At 40.0% G+C, this 23,103-nt stretch overlaps 1 protein-coding gene across 1 annotated transcript in view; it reads right to left on the reverse strand.

Annotated features, from left to right (window-relative positions):
- The window catches only part of SHQ1 (SHQ1, H/ACA ribonucleoprotein assembly factor), an 89,771-nt gene that overhangs the window by 54,233 nt on the left and 12,435 nt on the right, over window positions 1-23,103 (reverse strand). Inside the window, 4 exon segments of the mRNA XM_027121402.1 lie at window positions 1,614-1,667; window positions 3,928-4,082; window positions 14,172-14,299; window positions 20,746-20,858. Of these exon segments, the coding sequence (XP_026977203.1) occupies window positions 1,614-1,667; window positions 3,928-4,082; window positions 14,172-14,299; window positions 20,746-20,858 (450 nt within the window).

A 23,103-nucleotide genomic window follows, 5' to 3' on the forward strand; every position in this document is an offset into this window, starting at 1 on the left:
TTAACAAATGAGTGATCTGATTATGAATACTGAGTACCCAACAGAGGATACTTTATATCTAAAAAGGAATGATGAATTTCTAAAATATTCTGGCAAAAAACTAAACATTTATAGAAGTTTGACAGAGCTAGTTACATGCCTGGCAATTCTAAGTTATCTCAAAAGCAATAAAAATGTCAAAATAAAATCATAAATAGGTGGATCTCTTCATGCAGACTTTTATAACTAAACTATGAAATTATCTAGTCCCCAACTACTTTGTTTTCAATATTGGAATAATCAATGCAATTATTACGAAAGCCAGCTTCTCCATTATATGCTGATTATGGAAATATGTAGAACTCAAGGGAAGTCTGGAGAACAGCACTTCTCCATCTTAAACATGCATATGAACTCCTGGAGATCTTGCTAAAGATTCTAACTCAGAGGGTCTGGAATGGGATCCTGACTCTCCATCAAGCTCCCAGCAGAGGACACTGGTCAAGCTGTTGGTTCATGGACATTCATGAATAGCAAGATTCTTTGCTAAAGTTAAGTGCTTCAGTTCCTGTTTACATGTTATCTATTATTTGAATAAAGTGATGCCATGAAACAACTTTGATTTTCCAACTTAAACTGTACACTGTCTAGGATTCAAACTGGAAAAAAAACAGAAACAAAACTAGCTGCCTTAATAGATGATGCAATGATCAACTGTTTAAATAAACACTGTTTTAAAGCTTCTGCTTTGATGGACAACAGTGTGTTCAAAATTAGTAAATTTATTTTATTTTTTAAAATATCTATTTAGGCTGCACCGGGTCTTAGTTGCAGCATGCAGACTCTTAGCTGTGGTATGCGGACTTCGTAGTTGCGGCATACAAACTCTTAGTTGTGGCATGCATGCAGGATCTAGTTCCCCGACCAGGGATTGAACCCGGGCCCCCTGCATTGGGAGCGCGGAGTCTTACCCACTGGACCACCAGGGAAGTCCCAAAACTAGTAAATTTAAAGATAACATTCTTTGCTATATTTGGTGAGCTCTACACAACTATTTTCTACAAAACAGATATAAAAGCAATTATTACTCTATTATAAGAGTTATCAGATCTAAACATACTAACTGTAGGACCCAGGATAAGTTATTTAAGCTATATGATCTATGTTTCCTCATCTGTAAAATACCAATAATTCTATCTCACACACTTCAATAGAAAGGAATAGGTGAAGTAATATACACAAAAGCCTTATTAGCACAGCTTCTGGTGGTAAGTGACACTTAATAGTAGTATCACCTAGGTTTTCTGCCCATCTTTGAGCTCTGAACCCCAATATATGCCGACTTACATACATGCCTCAAACTCAACCTAACATCTTCCTGCAATGGACAGTATACCCATTCCTTCTCCAAACTTCCAAGATACCCTACAGCTGGCCTTATTAGTGTACTATGATTAAAGTACAAGTAACAAATAAAATCAGTTTTATTAAAAAGATGGAAAAAAACTTTGTACAATAAAGCTATCACTTTTAAAAAGTTAAGGAATTGCTTGAATTACCCCAAATGAGCTAATAACAACAAAAAAATAACTCTGAACAAACAAAATCTAAACAACTGCAACTGACAATCATACCTCAAACCAGCAGAGGGTTGGACTTAGTTTTCTGATATTCCACGCGGATTCAACCTTTATTTGTTTTGAAGAAAAGGATAGTGTCACGTTAGAGGTAAAGTCATTCAAAACTAAAGCAAATATATCCACTTATTCAACTAGTATATAAATAGTATTGACATATGTAAAACCTAAGAAGCATCTATGACTGCAGGGAAATAATGGCTTTACTGATGTCAAGGAGATCAAAGGCAAGTTTCGGTCTACTTTCCTTGCAAATTTATAAAGGAAAGCTGTTGCACTGGTAAGAGTACCAGAACACAAGAACACATAAGCAAGGACTTTGAAACTAAAGCAGAGCAATGCGTGCTCACTTTCTGTCCTTCTCAACTAGGTTACCTGCCTCCCAAATATGCTATAAATAATCTACCAAAAGACTCAAAGATAATGTTGAAGTGCTCTTTCTGGCACTTAGATAGCTGCTCAAGAATCTGGCCTTTCAGAGAATGCCTGTAAGAATAAGTGCATTCTAGAGAAGATTCTGAAGTTGCAAGGCTTCATGATTTCAAATATGTGAATCCAAGAATCAAATCAAAAATGCGAAGTTATATCGAGCATAACTAAACACTCTCACTCATCTTCTCAAGCAATATGAAGCACTTTTTTGTCAACGAAAACATTTTCGCTGATTATGGTATTCTAAAAAGATGAGCGGAAACAAAACCCATTTTCAGTTATAGTATGCCCTTGTTACGCTCATTAATATTCATTTTGGAGACAAATCCAAATCTCAAAAGTCACCTTTGAAATTTTCAGAATCCCAGCAGCAAAACGTTTGGCCCATATCAAATCCTTATCCTAACACTATGCTCATGCTATGATGGTGAGTGAGAAAAGCAGGTTAAATAATAGTATATACATTATAACCCAATGTAAATACACATACACAACGAAAGAAGCCTAGGAGAGAAACATCACCTTGTAAGTGTGGCTACCTCCGATGGCTGAGATGACAGGAAATCTTAATTATTTTCTTCCTATGTGTATTTTTCTTTACAATGATATGAATTATTTGTGTAATTTAAAAAGAGGGAGGGGGAGGGGCATGATGGGGTAGGAGATTAACAGGTACAAACTACAATGTATAAAATAAATACAAAAAGATAGTGTACAGCACAGGGAAATATGGCCAATATTTTATAACTTTAAATGGAATAAAATGTATAAAAATACTGAATCAGTATGTTGTAAACCTGAAACACTGTAAATCAACTTTTACTCCAACTGAAAAAATTTTTTAATAAAATAAATAAATGAAAAACAGGGAAGCATATGCACAGCTCAAAAATAATCCCTTGAGCAAAGACTACTATACACAGATGCAGGGACACATTAACTGCAAAGTTTTTTTGTTTTGTTTTGTTTTGTTTTCCAGCCTTGTTTTAAATATATGCAATCAGTGACATAGGTGAGAAAGTTTAGCTCTTCATTTACAAAATCAAGTGTGGTTTAAGAAGAGATACAGTATAGTCTATATTTTTAAAAAAAGATCATTTAAGAAACAACATACTTTACAAAAGGATTTACTTTTACAATAGGATTTCACCGAATACCAAAAAGATACAATCCACGTTTTTAAAATCTGATTTATATACAATTTTTCAGAAGTACACACACTATTTAAATTGAGGGCTTCCCTGGTGGCGCAGTAGTTGAGAGTCCGCCTGTCGATGCAGGGGACGCGGGTTTGTGCCCCGGTCCGGGAAGATCCCACATGCCGTGGAGCGGCTGGGCCCGTGAGCCATGGCCACTGAGCCTGTGTGTCCGGAGCCTGTGCTCCGCAACGGGAGAGGCCACAATAGTGAGAGGCCCACGTACCGCAAAAAAAAAAAAACAATTGAGGAACACCTGCAGATAAACGCTTCACATTCCTTTCTTTATAAAATACTATACCTTACGTCTGTTAACGGACAGGTCGGAGAAAGACTAGAAATGGTTATAGTAAAGTTTACCCCTTGCCAATGTCAAGTGTCATGTAGCAACAGCCCTCTCATTTGGTCAGTTCATCTCCTAAAAGAGATGAGAGCTCAGGATATCCTTTTTCTCTACCCTCAGCTTTACTTCCATACTCTGCTATTTGGCAGAGACTAAAGCCAAGAGAGAAGAAAAAAAAGACCAAATAAAAACATTATTGGTACCCATCACCAACACACCTGTGCACCTCCGCCCAGAGCATCACTAAGTAACTAATCATGACTGGTCTTACTCATGACATTAATGCAGTTTACTCCATAGAACAGTCTATGCCAACCTGCACAGACACACATGCACTTACATTCTTCTCTCCTTCGGTGACACGAGTTTCATAGCAATATGCCAGAAGGATATCAATCAAACTGTAGTACACTTGACGACAGGCTCTCTTGTCCAGCAGGTAAGATTTATTGACAAATTTCCGCAGCTGATATTTCTCTTCTTCAGAAAAACACACTAGAATAAAATGCATTTAAAAATTAGTTCCATTACGTGCTGTAAAACCCCCATTGCAGAAGATTCGTCAAAATTATAACTTGGATTACAGAAGCTGAAATAAAAAGTTATTTAACTCTGGACATAGAAACAACTTTTTAACTAGACGTCACAGTTTTATTAAGAGCTATGTATTTGCTTAAATCCTAGTAGAGCTAAAAAAAACAGAAAAAAATGTCTAAACAATATCTATTCCTTATTTCCAGACCCCCCCAGCCCCTGATCTTTTCCCGCTACACTGTTCTGTACTCAAGGCAGCTAAATGACAGTTATTGACTTTAAGATAATTACATTTTGACAACGGAAAACATATAAAAGCTAAATGAAACACTCTGTAAATATTCATTATCTACTGTGAAAGTTCTATACAAAGAAACGGAAATATTCCCATGTATTAGTCAATTTTAAGGGCATCGTATTTTTTAAATATCAGTTACACAGAGAAACAAAGTTTTACATAAATATGCAAATGTGACCACACATATCAGACTTGTGGGAAGAGGAAGTTTCCTTTTCTCCTTTTGCTTGGCACCCTGTTTCCATCCTTAACAACTGCCTCCCCCATGTTAAAAATATCTAGTATATACCACTTCATATTTTTCTTTACAACCAGACACAAAAATGTGTATACAAGCGAGTTGATACTGTCCCCCCCACCCAGAGAATTAGATTTTTTTTTTTCCATCTAGCCTATCTCACTCAACAATACCTCTAGGAAATCCCCCCAAGCCACTTGGTACTTAGCTAATTTTGTAAAGGAGTAGAATACTCCATGGTGTAGCATGCTCTATCCAACCACTCCCCCTACTGATGGGCATTCACTCTGCTTCCAGCTTTATGTCACTGCTAATAATGCTGCAATAAATGTTATATCATATGTCACTGGATACTGGAGGCTTTAGATTTACTGGGTCAAAAAGTTTATCTGTTTTTAAGAGATACTTTATTTAAGGGCTACAACTCTCCTTTCTAATGGTCATGGATAGAAGTTCCCTTTCCTACACATATCTCTTGCCCACTCCCAGCAATAAATGCTTTTTTAAAAATCATTTCCAGGGGACTTCCCTGGTGGTCCGGTGGTTAAGAATCCGCCTTCCAATGCAGGGGACGCGGGTTCGATCCTGGTCGGGGAACTAAGATCCCACATGTCACGTGGCAACTAAGCTCGTGGGCCACAACTACTGAGCTCACGCGCCTCAACCAGAGAGCCTGCGTGCTGCAAACTACCGAGCCCATGTGCTCTGGAGCCCGCGCGCCACAGCTAGAGAGAAGCCCATGTGCTGCAACAAAGAGACCACACGCCGCAACAAAAGATCCCACATGCCTCAATGAAGATCCTGCATGCCGCAACTAAGACCTGACACAGCCAAATAAATAAAAATCAAAAGAAATTTAAAAAATCAAAATCATTTCCAGTTTAATGGATGCGAAGTGACTGTGGTAAGAAAAATTCTAAAATGACCCCCAATGAGTCACATCATTTGAGTGTGGGCAGGACCTGCAACTTGCTTCTATTTCAAAAAATATGCCAACGGTGTTATAATTATGATGATTATGTTCCATTATCAGCAGACTGGAGCCAGAGACTCGCGTGCTGATTTTAAAGGACTAAGATGCCATGTTGTGAGGGGGCCACGTGGCAGGGAGCTGTGGGTTCCTCTAAGATATGAGAGTGACCCCGGCTGAAAGCCAGCAAGAACATGGAGGGCCTCAGTTCTACAGCCGCAGGAATCAAATTCTGCCCACCATCATGTGAGCCTGGAAAAGGACCCTGAACTCCAGAAAGGATCATGGTTGCCAACACCTATTTCTAAAAAAAAGAAAAAGAAAAGATGGCCACAGTTGTTTATATCCTTCCAAGACCCTGAGCAGAGGACCCCGCTAAGCCATGCCTGACTCCTAACACGTGGAAACTGACTCAGATTAGAACTGTGTTTCTGTTTTGTGGTAACGTGTCATGCAGCAGGAGGAAACTAATACAGTGACATATCATTGTTACTTCAGTTAGTATTTCTCTAACTGCTAAACTTTGAACATTATTTCACAGGTTTGTTGGCAATTTGGATTTGCTCTCTTGTAAATTACCCCTGAGAATATGTCTCGCCCAGTTTTTTCTGGATGGCTTGTCAAATATTTAAGAACTCGGCTATTATGGACATCAACCCCAGTCATCTCTCCAAATCTACGGCATCTCTACTGACTTTGCTTAGGGGATCTTCTGCCATTGAATTATTTATGTTTGTGTGTAGTCCAGTATATCTATCTTTTTTTCTTCACCAGACTATGAATTTATAGCCTTTGATAAGGTTTCCCCAATCCCTGAAATTGTACATGGAGTCTCTCAGCTTTTCTTTAAGATTTACTTGTTTTCTCTTTTAAATTTAAGTCTTTAATATGAAATTGAGTTATTTGTAGGGAGGTGGATGGACCTAGAGTCTGTCATACAGACTGAAAAGTAAGTCAGAAAGAGAAAAACAAATACTGTATGCTAACGCATATATATGGAATCTAAAAAAAAAAAATGGTACTGATGAACCTAGTTGCAGGGCAGGAATAAAGACGTAGACATACAGAATGGACTTGAGGACAAAGGGTGGGAGGGGGAAGCTGGGCGAAGTGAGAGTAGCATCGACATATATACACTACCGAATGTAAAACAGAAAGCTAGTGGGAAGCAGCAGCATAGCCCAGGGAGATCAGCTCAGTGTTTTGGATGATCTAGAGGGGTGGGATAGGGAGGGTGGGAGGGAGGCTCAAGAGGGAGGGGATATCGGGACATGAATATGCATAGGGCTGATTCACTTTGGTGTACAACAGAAACTAACAGAGTATTGTGGAGCAATTATACTCCAATAAAGATCTATTAAAAATACATCAATAAAATTAAAAAAATTTAAGTCTTTAATCCATCTGAAAGTTATTTTTTCAAGTTTTAAGATTTTCGTTAATTCCAGATGAAGAGTTAATTGTGCCAGCACAGTCTGTTCACTAATCCATCTTTTCCACTGTATTGAACCACCGATTTTATCAAATAAATCTGCTGCTTTTCTTGCTAAAAACTACTTCCAAGGACTTTCAGGTTTTGTCACCTGCAAATATAATATTTCTCCCCATTCCCAATAAATTACTGACAGAAGAGTGAGAAGCTATTTCTTTTTATGTATCAGTCACCTTACCAAATGTTGGCTACCCGGACCAAAAAACTAAGATATTTAATAAAAGCTAATGATTTAAAAAAACACCTTTATGTCTACATTGGGAAGGCAAGCAAGTCTAAGACTGTAGTTCCTTCCAAGTTGCCTTTAATGTCTACAATTTAGGTAAGCTATCATAAAATATATATCTTCTCAAGTTAAGAAAACATGAGCATTATCGTTCCTCATTACTATACATAGAAAGTAAAATACGTCTTGTCTTAGAGCAAGATTTACAGAGAGAGTAACAGCTAATCACATAGATGTGCTGAGTTCCTAGTTAAAGTAAAGAGTAAAACACAGCCTACTAGTTCCTTAGAACAATTTTTAAAGAAACTTAAGCATCTAGATATATTGCTACCTCTAAATCAGAGCGTTATCGATCTCTTCCCTTGCAAAGTAATCCTTAATTTTCCTTCCATGTCCTATCAGACAACCACTTTCAAATTCACTTTAAAAGTTGTCCAACCCAGTCAAGAGGGGCATTCAGCTTCTAGTGCCAGTGCATATCAAAGTAATGCTAAAATAACTTTGAAGCCTTTTTCTCCAGGTTTTAGAACTGTCCATTATATGCAGGTCAGGACAGGCTAAACTGCTGTATCAGACAGACCCAAAATACGGTGGTTTCAGTAAGACAGAAGTTTTTCTCTCATGCTGCTAATCGGAGTGAACGATCCAGGATGGGTGGGCATCAGAGCCTCCACCATATGACTTCCATTTATGGTCCAAGATGCTGTTCCAGGTGCTAAAATTTTCCAACCAATGGGAAGGCAGAAGAGGAGGACAAACACCTCCTTTCTAAAGACTTGATCCAGAAAGTACACACAGCACTGCCACTCACTTCCCATCATCGAAGACTTAGTCTCATGACCACACCCAGGGGCAAGGAAGGAAAGAAACTCGGTCGCTAGCCAAGTGGGCGTGAGCCCAGCTCTAACTCAAGAAGCCTCTTTTTAGAAGGGTTAATAAAAGACACGTGTCTCTGACACCTTCTCAGAGACCAAAAATTATTAAACTGCCTTTTTTAATATTCCCAGAGCACTCTCTTGATACCTAGTCAAGTCCCAGTCCCTTTCTGTCTCTGCTCAACAAAAGACTGCCCTTCTGTTCATCACAACTGGGCAAAAGCCAGAAGGAAAAGAATATGACTGATTACTCCCACATAATGGTCCCTTTTCACCTATCGTTTTCCAAACTCACTTCTGTACTCTCTTAGGAGCCTTAAGTTTAACATGGTTTCTTTTTGCTGTAAGGCTTCCTTCCAGCACTTTTTAGCAGCCTGTCCTCTGGGGGAAAAAAATCTTAAATACACTTACTTGATATTACGAGAAGCAATATTCCTTTACTCACTAAAATATATTTAGTGCCAAAAAAAAACAACAACAACAAGGTTTTGACATAAAATATGTATTTTTTCCAACCATGTTAAAAACCCTATGATTAAAAAAAGTTTTAAATGTATTTGTACAAGCATTGCTTACATAAACAACAAATAACTATGCGAATGTATTTATTTAATTTGCTGGCCAGCAATATAAAGAAATGTGTATATTTTTAAACTTAATGCAGGCGAGTGTCAAATGAAGCATTCTTTAACGACTGACATTCAAAAAAGAAATTCATGTGACAGATCAACTGGGTGTTTAGTGTTCCATTACGGGGCTCGTACGAAGATTTCTCAATTTAAAGAGAATCTCTCGGTTCACTTAAAGTGGTCTGATGTAAGGAACCTGTAAGGAGGAACATTTCTTCACTACATGAAGAACGTATTATCTCACAAAGTATTTGAAGACCCCTAGAAGGGCTGAGACAGTATTCCTTCCCTTAGGTACAGTTTTGGAGACGTTCATTAGTTTAGCTAATAGCAAAGTGCCAGGTGTCCGTGACCACAGTATCTCACTAGAGGGAAAGCCTTTAGATCCTAGTTGGTTAATTAAGACTTCTGCTTCCATGGAAGTCTGAATCACAAGGTAAGCGTGCCCAGAACCGCTGAACGACACATCAACTCATCCACATGTTTACTCCTTACTCTTTGGTCATCACACCTGTATGTGCTCAGTGATCTGTAAAGGATGACCTGGGAACTGCATGTTCTGATGTTACATGACCCACAAGTTAAGTGCTTCCACATATCACGGGTCACTTCCCACAACCGTACACACAAGGAAGGCCGACTTGAATGTACTCTTCTGAATTCCTGAATGCTGGGTGCCCCTAACTTTCCTTTAAAACACCACCACTGGGACTTCCCTGGTGATTCAGTGGTTAAGAATCCGCCTGCCAACGTAGGGGACGTGGGTTCGATCCCTGGTCTGGGAAGGTCCCACATGCCACGGAGCAACTAAGTCCACACGCCTAGAGCCTGGGCTCCACAACAAGAGAAACCACCGCAATAAGAAGCCCGTGCACCACAACGAAGAGTAGCCCCCACTCGCCGCAACTAGAGAAAGCCCGCGTGCAGCAACGAAGACTCAACGCAGCCAAAAAAAATAAATAAAATTTAAAAAAATATATATAAATAAAATTAAATTTTTAAAAATGAAACACCACCACCTTTTTCTGAGTGGTTTTGAGTTCCATTTTGGCCTAAGTACTTCATTAATAATACACAGAAGTATTTAAATTCTGAAATTCAAAGAAACCAGAGATCATAAATAACAATAACAACAGCCTGGGAAATCACTAGAGAAACCAAAAGTCTGAGCTCCCCCAGGCCTTTTTTTTAGAGCTGTAAATAATATCACCCAAAGGGGATCTTGGGGAGGTTTGCACACAATCAGGTCTAACCAAGCAGCAACGCTAGAAATAAGTACAGACACGGTGCCAGCAATACCTGGATGATTTGCCACCACAAGTAACATTTGTCAAGCGTTCGTATGACTTAGCTACACGACAGAGCAACTTTGCTATATATTGACAGTTCACAACATTTCGGTCAATTATACTTCTACACATAATCTGCAGTCAAACAAAAGCCAGCTTAAAGCTCAGTTCATTTGGGGAAGAAACTGGCGCCCTAACACTGAAGCAAAGGGCCCAGGACCAACTCCCAACATGAAATACCCCATCAAAACATTTGAGGACTACCCGGGGGCTCCCATCAAAGTGGAAAGTGACCTTGTCACTTCACTTCGAACATCACCTCGTTTGTTACTTTTAAATCTTCTCTTCTGCCTAATTCCCCTCCCAAACATCCCTGTCTTCCACGGGTCAACAATTAAATCAACCATGATCTGGCTCCTCTCAGAGGAATGCAAATGCATCACATTGTCCACTTTCTGGAAACAGATCAAGGGAATCAGAAGAAAATGTGCTCATTCAAACCCTTGGCCCACATGGGCAGCTCCACAGTGCTGCAGCTTTCAGGGCTGATGCTGACAGCTCTGCAAACACTGGTGCCAAACAGGATGTCCCTGGTAGGAAGTTCATTGACTATAAATGTTATGTGGTGTCATAACAAGCAATCGTGTGCCAAGATTCCTGGGCTGAGATTAACCACTGAGAGACAACATGGGAAATGCGGGAAGTCCATCCTCGTGAAACCAGAGCTCAGTGCGAGTACAGCATTTAACACTTCCATTTACAAGCCTTTGGGGAGGAAGATCCGGATCATTACAAAACTGAAGATGGCAATGAAAGTCTCCGTGTTGTAACTCAGGGCGACGATGAAAATGATAAGAGCCATAACCTCGTCTTTGGCAAGGCAAAGGCAGGGGGCAAAGTTCACCACCTAAGGCTTATCTGCAAATCGAGACAAACCAGCTTAATAGTTTATGAGGAGGAATCAAAGGTGCACCCCTCACCTGCACCATTATATATGCCTGGCAACGTGCCACTGCAGGGACAGAGAGGAAGGCCTGGGAGGCAAAGAAGAAAAAAGAGGAAGAGGAGGCAGGGGAAAACTACAGCAGCATCACGCTGCTTGAGTGAGCTGAGAACTTTAAGGTTTATTTTTTGGTTTATTTCTTTTTTCTCCTATTTGAGCCTGGCTCGACACACTTCAATTCACGCCTCCAATTCTGGGTATCTCAAATATTTGAACAAGAAAAAGAAACTGAAAGAGGAATCATGTTAAAGAAGTTCCCCTTAAAGCTGTGTAAATGCATAAAAATTATGATTTCAAAAGGAAGCCAGGTAATTCCTGGCTCTCCTGCCACTGATTTACTCTATGATGACAATTTCCAACACTTACAGTATGCTAAGAATTTTAAGTACATTGTCTAGTTCAATCCCCATGACAAGTCTATGAGGTAGGTACAGGATTTCCACAGCAACCCAGAGAAGTTGCAAAGTCCCACAGCCAGCCTGTGGAGGAGCAAGGCATTAAACCCAGAAACCCGCATTTACCTTCTATGCATAACCTGATACTTGGCACATTTACAAGAGGTACTTTCTGTACAACACTGAATTCAAGTTGTTCTACCTTTATCACATGCCCTTGATGTTTTTAAAGGTGATTCTTAGAATGAACCACCGTAACAGCTAGCAGAATATGAGTGTGCCTGAAGCACCAGTCTGGATATATGCCACAGGTCAGATAGAGATAAAGGATCAGGAAGGCCAATGGTTAAAGGCACCGACTGGCTTAACCTTCTGTTAAAATTACACATAGAGAACTAACTCAAAGCACGGCTGACACAGAAAACAGGACCTAGAACAAGCTGCAACTGATCAAAGCAGAGCAGGTTAAAATTCAAATCAAAGGTAATGCCGTCTCTCGATTTTTAGGGCAACTAGCGCACCCTTGTGGACAGAAAACTTAACTACACAACCACCAATTCCTCCCCAGACCACTTCAGTAAAATACTGAACCCAAATGATTCACTAGAGAGCACTGATGATTTAAGTTTGAGCAAACTTTCTGAGCAGATCCACATGGCATATACAGTTACCTATCTAAATTGTGTTAGCAATCTTGTACCTGAAAATTCGCCTACATGATATGGGAGGTCTCTGAAAGATTCTTAAACTCAAATCAAATATAAAACCAAGGATTTGTTGAAAACAATGTAAACAAGAGTGATTATTTATAAAAGAGTTTCCGTTGTGCAATATAGAGTCCATTCCAAAAAATTACAGTGGCAATTTTTCAACCTGGTAGAGATCACCTAAACTCTAATGAAACCTAACTACAAAAATATTCACTGCAATATTTATTTATTCTACAAATATTTATTGAGTACCTATTACATAACAGGTTCTTTCTAGGCTCTAGAAATAGAGCAAATAGCAGGATATTGCATTGCTATGCGGAGGATCAAAACATTGTGCTGCAACAGCTACTTCAGAATGATGGTCAAAAAAGGCCACTGCAGAACCCTGTAAACAACCCGAATGCCCACCAGTGGTAAACAGACCACGTGGCCACTAATCATGACACAAATACACAACAGAACACTAGGCAGGCATTAAAAGCCTCAGGTAGGACTGTAAGTGCTGAAGAAAGAGGTACAACATACACTGCAAACTGGAGAAAGCAGTGAGAAGAGAGTGTATATGAATCTACGTGTATACATTTCTTAAAGCAAATATTTAGATGTCAGGATATGCATTAAAAATACCCCAAATTGGGCTTCCCTGGTGGCGCAGTGGTTGAGCGTCCGCCTGCCGATGCAGGGGATGCGGGTTCGTGACCCGGTCCGGGAGGATCCCACATGCCGCAGAGCGGCTGGGCCCGTGAGCCATGGCCGCTGAGCCTGCGCATCCGGAGCCTGTGCTCCGCGACGGGAGAGGCCACAACAGTGAGAGGCCCGCGTACCGCAAAAAAAAAAAAAAAAACCCAAATTGTTTGTAGTGATTACTTTCAAGAAGAGGAATTTGGAGTGGGGAAATTCTATATTCCATTTAACGTATTTGCGTGTGTGTGTGTGTTTGTGTGTTTGTGTGTGTGTGTATTCCTTTCATTTAAACACTAAATTTTGCGGGGGGGTAGTAAAATTGTTCATTCTCAAATACTGCATAGAACAGACTTTTAAAATTTTAATACATATACTTTTTATTATATAATTTTCAAGTATACAGCGTTAAAATTCAGCATTTGTATATACTATAAAGTGATTTGTATATACAAATACTGATTTGTATATACAAATTCAGCATTTGTATATACTACCACACCACAAGTCTAGGTGTAGTATTTTTAATCAGTGTAACAGTGTAACTAAATCAGTGTAACAGAAAACACTGACCTACTAGAAACTGTTTTAATTCTAATTTACGGACTTAACACACCAACCTCCCACTCAGAGAAGGTGTTAATACAAGGCCCATCTAAGAAATGACTCTGTGCATAACATTTAGCTTAATATTAAATATGGCACAGCAGTCTCTTGTGGCTCATAAAACCCCCCAGCTCAGCCTTCGCTGGTAAAAACTGGCTCACCTGCTCTCTGTAAGGTACATAAGGGAAGATAATTAGTTCTGCTTCCACATGAAACCACATGTGAAAAAACTAGGAAGAACTTAACAAATTCATTCAGCAGACAAAGGGATTGAAAACTGGGTCTCTTCTCACCATTTCTAATACTCAAATGCCCTTGCCACAGAGGAATGGTCAGATCTCTCAAGCAGATTATTCAACAGCTACAAATATTCTGTTAGTGTCCTCCCTAAATTTGATAAAAATATAAAAAATTTTTTAAAAATGTAAAAGACCCCAATGATTCAAAAGTAAAACATATTCCAAAAGAATTTTCCAAGACAAGTAAGTGTAATTATTGAGTGGCATTTCCCAGTCTGGGATGAAGACCCATTTCCAAAATTAACAAATCAAAATAACATCTTCACTCTATGAGGCAATTATAATTGTGTGCTTAGGAAAGGCAGTAAACAAATGACCTAATTTTGAGTTTCTTACCTAACGCATCAAGACCTTCTTGTTCCTGACTCTTTCCCAAAGAAGCCATCATTTTTGAATACAGATCAATCCACCACGGATTATATTCCAAAACCTGTTTAACTGCCTCATCTTCAAAAAAGTCAGCTCTGGGGAAAAAAAAAAATACGAAGGGGCTTGTTACACAGAGTTAGGCTGGTTTTCACTTTTTAAAATTTTACCTTAACTCATCACATCTGTACTAGAAATACAGACTAAAAGTACATTTCAAGGAAAGACTGAGCACTGCTATTACTTTTGTTGGGGTTACTAATAGTCGTAAGTAAAAAGTAAACACTGGACTAAAGGGATATTTGACATCTGTGGTCTCTTTAGACAGAAAGTACGGAGAAGACCAGTCCCCTTCTGAAGTCCCATGCCCTGTACCACAGCCATGTGGGATGAAGAGAATCTGAACACACAATGGACTGAAGCCTAGGGCTTGTGCGAGGCTTGCAAATATCACAGATTTTTGTAAGGTTATATAGTTAAAGGAAAGCATCTTTTAACTCCACCAACAAAAAATAAATAAACACATGAGAAGATTTGGGATACTACATATCCACAGATGTCTCACACACACACACACACACACACCCCCCTTATTTTTAGCGCGTGCGCTCATGTTTCCTTCCACGATGCAATCTATTTTATTTAGCTGTGCTAATCTTAATAGTTCCTTAATTTAAAACTACCGCAAAAGATAAAAGCAACCTTTGTAGAGAACAGAAAATTAATTTTCCCACACTTTACTTTCTCAGTTTTAACTAGGAAAGTAACTGCTACATTCAAAATATACTCTTGGAGGTCACTTATTCAGAAACTATACGGTCTTGCACTCAAAGTTGGAAACTGATATTCTTGGGAAAAGAATGACAAAAAGTATATAACTCATGGTGGAAAATTCATTTATATTTCAGGTAATTAGAACCTCAAGACACTGGCTGTTCTGGTAAACTGGATTTCCTAGCTCACAGTTTTGTGACCTTAAATATTTTTTCTTTCAACTGAGATACTGCAAAATTTTTTTCATTTATTTATTTTTGGCTGCGTTGGGTCTTCGTTGCTGCGCACAGGCTTTCTCTAGCTGTGGCAAGCAGGGGCTACTCTGTTGCAGTGCGTGGGCTTCTTATTGCAGTGGTTTCTCTTGCTGTGGAGCACAGGCTTTAGGCACGCGGGCTTCACTAGTTGTGGCACACAGGCTCAGTAGTTGTGGCTCGTGAGCTCTAGAACGCAGGCTCAGCAGTTGTGGCGCACAGGCTTAGCTGCTCCGCAGCATGTGGGATCTTCCCGGACCAGGGCTCGAACCCATGTCCCCTGCATTGGCAGGTGGATTCTTAACCACTGTGCCACCAGGGAAGTCCCTGAAATATTTTTAAAATTAAAAGGATCACAGATAACTCACTGAGTTCTTTGGATGTGCCAAGCACTGCACTAAGTACTCTTCATCAATTATTTCCTTGAATCCTCACACCACCCCCACAGGCAAGGGGTGCTATTAATACTCCCCTTTTACATGAGTAGAAACTGAGGGTTGGAAAAATTGTATATCATGGTTAAGGTCAAAGAACCAGTAAGAAGTGTGGCCACAATTTGGATCCACTGAAGTCTCAGTCTGAAACCCAAGCTATTAACCAATACAAACATTCCATTTTTATGACTGAGGACATAAGGCACATATTGGACAAAACTGAACAGCAATTATCTTGAAATAGTAATTCTCAATATCAATTCCTGTCAGGATCAGGCTGCTGCCCAGGACACTGGCCTCGACAATTCAGTGGACTGCAGTGCCCTTTGCTAACCTGGGATGTTAGCAGACACGACTGGAGAGGGAATGGCTTCTGCTTTGGGATGGGCTGCTTGAGGTGTCCTTGCAGGACATACAAGCAAAGACCTGTCCAACAGGCGGTCAGACATGCAAATCTGATGCTCAAGAGAGACACCTAGGAGTCCTGAGCATTCAGACAGTTACTGAGGCCAGAGGAGAGGACAGAATGCCCAGGGAGAAAGAAGTGGCACAGTGTGAGGAAAGGGTGTCGAAAGCTGGGGTACCAAGGACATTTAAGTCAAGGGTAGAAGAAGAGCCCATCTGAAAAGACGCTGTTTTCTCCCCAGGAGAAAAATACTGGGGAAAATTGCTTCTGTAGAACAGTATCTCTGCCACCTTCATGCCCTGCCCCCAAAAAACTTTCAAAGTGTTTTGAGTAAAATCTCACTAATACAGTCCCTCATCTAAATTGGGATGGTTTATTCTTTATGATGCCCAAGATCTGAGGTCAACTGATGTTCTACTTTCCCGAATAAATTATTTTCAACTTTTTAAATGCCATTAATTCAACGAGCATTCACTGAGGGCCCTCTATATGCGGGGTCGGGCAGATGAAGATCAGTAAGACTCAGTCCCTGCCCTTCAGGGCACCACAGTTTAACGGGAACCACAGACACAAACCCAGAATGTTACAAAACCATGCAGTAAAAACAAGATGAGCTATAACATACGAGCAGCTCCTATGCCAACTTGGAAGGGAGGGTGCCAGGGGGTGACAACTGAGCCCAGCCTTAAAGGGTAAGTCAAAGTTTTTCAGGGAAAGTGGGATGGGGTGGGGAAATAGTCAGCAAAGGGAAACCAGGAGTAAAAAGTGTGTGAGAAGCGGTGTAGTACAGGCGGGGAGATGCCAACATTCGTCACCGCCATACTATGAAATGTGGGCAGGGGGTGGCAAAAGAGATGCTACAGAGGCAGGTGGCGTCCAGATCACAGAGAACTTTCTATACATGCTAACGAGTTAGGAGCTTATGCTGTAGGCAAAGGAGAACCCAGTAAGGGTTTAAGCAGATTTTCACTCTCAGTACCTAAGACATCTTGCTGGTAGTCTTATGGTTGATGGATCTGCAGAAGTGCAGGCTGGAATGAGAGATGCCAACTGGGTGTTAGGGGACAGCTGCAACAAGCCAGACACAGACCACAGACGAGGACCAGGAAGAGACGGAGTGAAGGACAGAGCAAGGAGATAAACGGTACAATTTCAGGATTGATTGAAAGGGTGGGATAAGAATGAAGTCAAAGATGAAGCCCAGGTATCTAACCTGGGTGACTGGGATGAAAAAAAGGGCATTCCACCAAGCAGAAAATTCAGGAAGACTTTACAGGTAACATGATGAGTTCGATTTTGAATATGTTGAAACAAAGGAGTCAGTGAGATGCCCAGTCGCTCTGTAAACCCTTAACCTGGCTTTTCTTCATAGCACTTATCACAGTCCAAACACTAACCACTTCCCCACTAGAGTGTAAGCCGCATGAGGGCAGCCACCTTGTATTCACCACACTCTCCCTGCTGTCTACAACACTGCCTGGCACGGAAGTCATTCAAACAAATATTTGTTGAACAAATAAGTGCGTACGTGAAAGGATGAATAAGTGACATGTTTATCCCAGTGCTTTTTCCTAAGGTTGCTGTTTTGAATAAAGAGCCACCTTGGAAGCAGATGATCCTCTTCTCAGCCTTCTAATTACTACTTGTCATTTTGAGATTTCCTCAGTAAATCCAGAACCCTGATCAGTCTGTCATCTTCTTTAACACATGTGTAGCACTGTACATTACAATTTTACTTAACACCCCAGATTAGGAGGTACAAACTACTATGTATAAAATAAACAGGCTACGAAGATGTACTGTACAGCACAGGGAATATAACCAATATGTTTTAATAACTTTAAATGGAGTATAATCTATAACAATTTTGAATCACTATGTTGTACACCTGAAACAAATATAATATTGTAAATCAAATATATCTCAATAAAAAATAAACAAACAATAAAGAGGGCCTTCTCTTGTTCCAAAAAAAAGGCACCCCAAATGCTATACGATCATTTTTGTCCCTTTTCTTATCTCATAGATATTTTGAATGTTGACTAAATTCTTTTACTTTCTCCCAAAGAAGGAAATAAATGAGATTTTATGAACTGGTTGAAGTAAAAAATATGCCAACAATTAAAAAACACTTTGCCTGGGAAGGAAAAGAAAACACCACTCTCAGCAAGAGAAATATGAAAACTTAGCTATAATAAGCAAAAGGGAAAGGACTATGAAGGAATGTTTCAAGATGCCTTCAACATATTTTACTGTAAAAATACTACTCAAAAGGAATTATAAATGGCAAGAAATGGATAGTAAAAAAAAATAATTGTTTATGGATCATCTATATGCCCAGCATTCTGCTGGGCTGCAAAACATAGGGGGCAAAAAAAAAATCACACACTGGTACCCATACTTTACAAGAGAGGATTTTAAAAACAATAATAATCTGAAGTCATTTATATGTGCCTTTGAAACGTCTACATTTTTGTATATAGTCAATTTACCTTTCCGCTTTAGGATGAAATTAAAATTAGTTTTCCTTAAGCTCCTAAAAACTCCGACAACATGAAGAGACATCATGACTTGTGAGGACAAGTCAAACAACTTGAAAATGTCATATATTATGCTAACGTAGTATATTTTATATTATGTATTACACTGGCATGTATATGTATTACGTATTACCCATTTACGTATATTGATATAAATGTCTAATACAATGCATGCAATGTACTGTCTGCATGGTAGATAAGAATTTACAATAAACTTTTTCTTCCACTGTACTAACCATTAAGAACAACAAAAAAAGCACTGAGCTAAAAAAATTTAACTGAAAATTTAAAAGAATTTTGCTTGCACTTCATTTAATATAATACATTTGGGTGAGTCAGTCAGCTAATATAAATAATGAGTAACGCAAAAATGACAATTTGCCGAAGTCTTATTCCTACCAGAAAAGTCACAAAGAACCTTTATCTCCTGACACCCACTCTCCAACTTGCCTGTGACTAAACTTAAGTCACTCGTGTAAAAAAAACTCTTCCTGGAGAAATGCGAAGAACATTTCATGCATACTATTAAAGAAAATGTGGTTTTCTGGATAAAGAACCAGAAGATGGAGAAAAATAAGGGCTGCTTCTAATATCACACTGCTAAGTATAAATTCCAGTTTCTTGATTTTCTCAGGCCATATCGCTATACTTCGAGTTTTAGAAGAGAAGAGATAGGCAGTTCTGCTAATTAAGCTCCCTCCCACTCGAAATTTCTGTCTTGTAAGGCTCAATCTGTTCTCATGCTTGCCCGGGAAATTTGGTGACAATGAAATCTTTCTGCTTTAAATATTCAGCATGATTTTAAATGCGTTTCTTCAAATTATTCTTCAGTGGACCTTTAAAATCACAATTGGAGAGATAAAGGTAATTAGAAATGGCAATGTAAATGGAGTTAGATCTCCCAGACGTCCTCCAAAATATAACCCAGCCTGCTCTTACTCAGCTTCCCTCAGGATGTCCAAGAGTTCCCCCATTCATCACTACACATCACTCAGCCCATTTGCACATCACAGGATATATTTCTGCCATTCCAATTAGTCTCCCACTGTGTCACAGGAGATAGAATGTTAATCACAAGAGCAACAGCAGTTAAACTGAGAGTGTACATGAAAAGGAAACACAAAATGACAAACGGAAAGACTCTTTTCAAGTCCTGGCCGAGCCACTTAGTAGTGGTGTGACCTTGGATGAGTCCCTTAACCTCCTTTCCTCAGCTGTTGTGAAAACTGAATTAAATAATCACATGAGAGCACTTGACAAGCTGAGAGCACTATACAAGTATAAGGGAATATGACGATGACAGCTGCATATGTAACAGTTTAAAAATCGTGGGCCCGGAGCTTGGGAAGAATAATAATTGAGGTCTACATCAAAACACGACTCACATCCTAGGAAAGCCACTGAGTACCCACAGAGGCCTGGGGACAACCACTTCTTTGAAAGAAGTGCTGCTATCGAGGCCAATGAGAAACATCACAATCTTTCCGAGGCAAGTGATTATTCACCTACCCATTAATTACATCTGTTCCTTAGACAAATATAAGCCTGACAGAGACACACGATGGCTCAAGACACAATTAATGCAGGTGGGAAATACAGCAAAACTGAAAAGTAGATTTTGTTTATACCCTACCCCAATGAACAGTTATTTGTTAATTTGAAACAGATCCTCGATTACAGGTGCCAGTGGATGAAAGTGTTGGGAAAACCCTGGATCAGCCAAGAAACATGGGACATGTAGATTCAAATTCTTAAAAGAAATTGAAACATGTTTTCAATTATATATACCATTAATCACAGCAAAGAGTCTCCTGAAAAGAATGGTACCTACTATTCTCATGGATGCAATGTTCTATTTTTAAGTTTGGCGAGGAAAAAACTCAAAGTACACTAAAAGACTTCTCTGGTGCTGCAATGAGGTAACGAAAAACAGTATCTTACAAAGATCACAGAGGTATAACAGTTGTAGGCTAATTCAAATGTCAACTAAGGTTGTGAGCCATCACTAAATTCTAGAGTCCAAAAAAGCACATACCTAACAGTTAAAAAGATACTCAAAAAATTTTTAAATACTCAATGTCAAGTAAATTATTCAATTCTCAAAAAAAGCAAAACAAAAAAAAATCCCTCAATACTCACAGGTAATGATCAGGATCAAACTTCGCCAGCTCAGCAGCCAGGCGTTTCTGCCTTCGTTCAGCTGCAGGGGTGGAATCTGGATCCTTAAGATCGATAACATCACTCAATTCATCCTAAGAACACCCAGGAAAGAAAGAATAATTGCTATCTCCTATTTTAGCGATGAAAAATCTCATTTTGTACAAAATGCCCAAACACAGGAAGAATCTAATTGATTGGTAAGCCGTGATACCACATGTGACATTTAGATTCAAATCCAGCAAATGTTTGTTAGACACCTACTACCTGCCAGGCCCTGTTAGAAGCTTTCACATCAATTATGTCATCTAATCCTTAAAACAAACAAACTGATTAACATAGATTAAGGCTATAAAAGTTTAACATGAAAAACAGAGTAATCCTCTGCAAGCAAACAGGAACATTTAATTCTGCACTCATTCCCCTATTTACTCCCAGAGATTTGAAAGTTAGGAAAGGCAAGTTGAAATGAATTTCTAGACCCAAGACAGAGCTGCTGCTGCCAGGGGTGCCACATCAGCAAACCAAACCTTGGTAACTTCCGTGTCCCTGTAAATACTCGCCTTGAACAGAAATGCAGGCTATCCAGTCGACCCCCACCCCAAGGCCAAGCCAACTGTGGGCTCTGTCCTTATTTCCTGGTCCCTTCTCACCCCTAACGAGAATTGTTAAGGGCAATTTTGATAGATATGACTTTCCACTTGAAAATTTACAAATCCAATCCCAAGTAATATTCAACCTTACTGTAATCATCTTCACCTGGATGAGTACATACTGCTGTATGGCTTGTTTCCTAAGCCCAACCCTACAGAAAACAGGTGTATTAGTAAAACCACCTACAATGCCACATGGTCTTCTTTCTTGTGATCAGAATTATGAAGGAAAGAAACTTTGTACAATGCAAAATACTCCTAAAGCTCTTTTTTTTTCTTTCTTCAGTCTGCCCTTTCCTACTACCAACCGCAAGGGATAGTAGGCAAACGGGAAGCAGCTTGAACACTATTAGCTGAAAAGAAGTCAAGGGAAATAAGTTGGTGGACAGTTGTGGACGCAAACCATTAGAACAGACTTGTAAATTGAGTGGTAGGTTAGTGCCTAATACCCAGGCTTGAAGTCGACAGCTATAGCACAGCAAAATCACTACAATGAAACCAGCTACACAGAATCGGCCAGGGAAAGACTAGGATACAGAACTCCCCACACAATCATAATTTCTGCCCTTAAAAAAAAAAAATCTCTCATCCCTATCACAATCCACTGAGCTCAAGTAACATCAACAACATTTAATATAAGCACATTCTAGTACAATGAAGGGGCCCGGGGAACTTTCTGGAAGTCACATCCAGAACATCTTAATACTTTTAAGTACAAACATTCTGGGCAAAAATCAGATCACTGGCTGTCCCCAAGCTTAGGAAAATTTGCATTCCAAAAGTTCTTTTACAATTTACTTTTGGAAGACTCAGAATGTATTTTCCTATAGACATACTATGATAAATAACAGAGAATCTCGGGGCAGCCCACAAGTTTATTCAAGTCAAAATAAACTGTAAATAGAGCACTCACAATACAAAGTTCACAAGTGTGCAGCAATGCTTCCATGGGAAAACGCTTTCAGAGCTCTAGTTTCACCCATCAGAAGCACCTCTCCCCTGAGCAGGACAGCCTGGACTCTTCCTCGCTTCTCTGCCTCCTTACCTGCCTGGCATCAGCTCCTCAGCCACAGAGCCAGGAGGGGCGGTGAAGCAGGCCCTGCGGGAGACAAGGACGGTGCTGTGTCCGCAGGACTCCCCTCCGCTGGATGAGTACTCAGAGCCGCTTCCTGCCCGGGGACCCCAAGTCCCTCTCCCCAGCAGCCTCCAGTCCCCGGATTTGTTTCCTCCTTCGAGCCCCAAGGAGTTCCCTGCCTCCTGCCCACCACGACACACACACATTTCTGAAAACAGCCTGATGAGGTAGAAGAACCGTGACTCTGGAGTTAGACAAACTCTGAATTTAAAAGCCAGGTCCAGTCTAACTGTGCAACCTCTCAGCCTCAGCACACTCACTGTGAACAAACTAGACACGCCTCCGTCACAAGGCTGGGACTACTTTCCTCTTGCTGCTGTAACGAAATGCCACAAATGTGGCTTAACACAACACAAACGTAGAGGTCTAGAGGTCACAAGTCCAAGGTCAGTCTCACTGGGCTAAAACGAAGGCGAAGGCAGGGTTGGTTCCCTTTCGGACGTTCCGCGGGACTGTGTGCTTTTCTGCCCTTTCCAGCTTAGAGGCTGGCTGTCCTCACTCCTGGCCTAGGAGCCCCTCACCACAAGGCTCCTTCTCCCTCGGCTTCCGTCA

Source organism: Aethalodelphis obliquidens, unplaced genomic scaffold, assembly GCF_003676395.1.
Source record: "Aethalodelphis obliquidens isolate GAN/ISIS:26980383/991018 unplaced genomic scaffold, ASM367639v1 scaffold22, whole genome shotgun sequence".
Taxonomy (NCBI): Eukaryota; Metazoa; Chordata; class Mammalia; order Artiodactyla; family Delphinidae; genus Aethalodelphis; species Aethalodelphis obliquidens.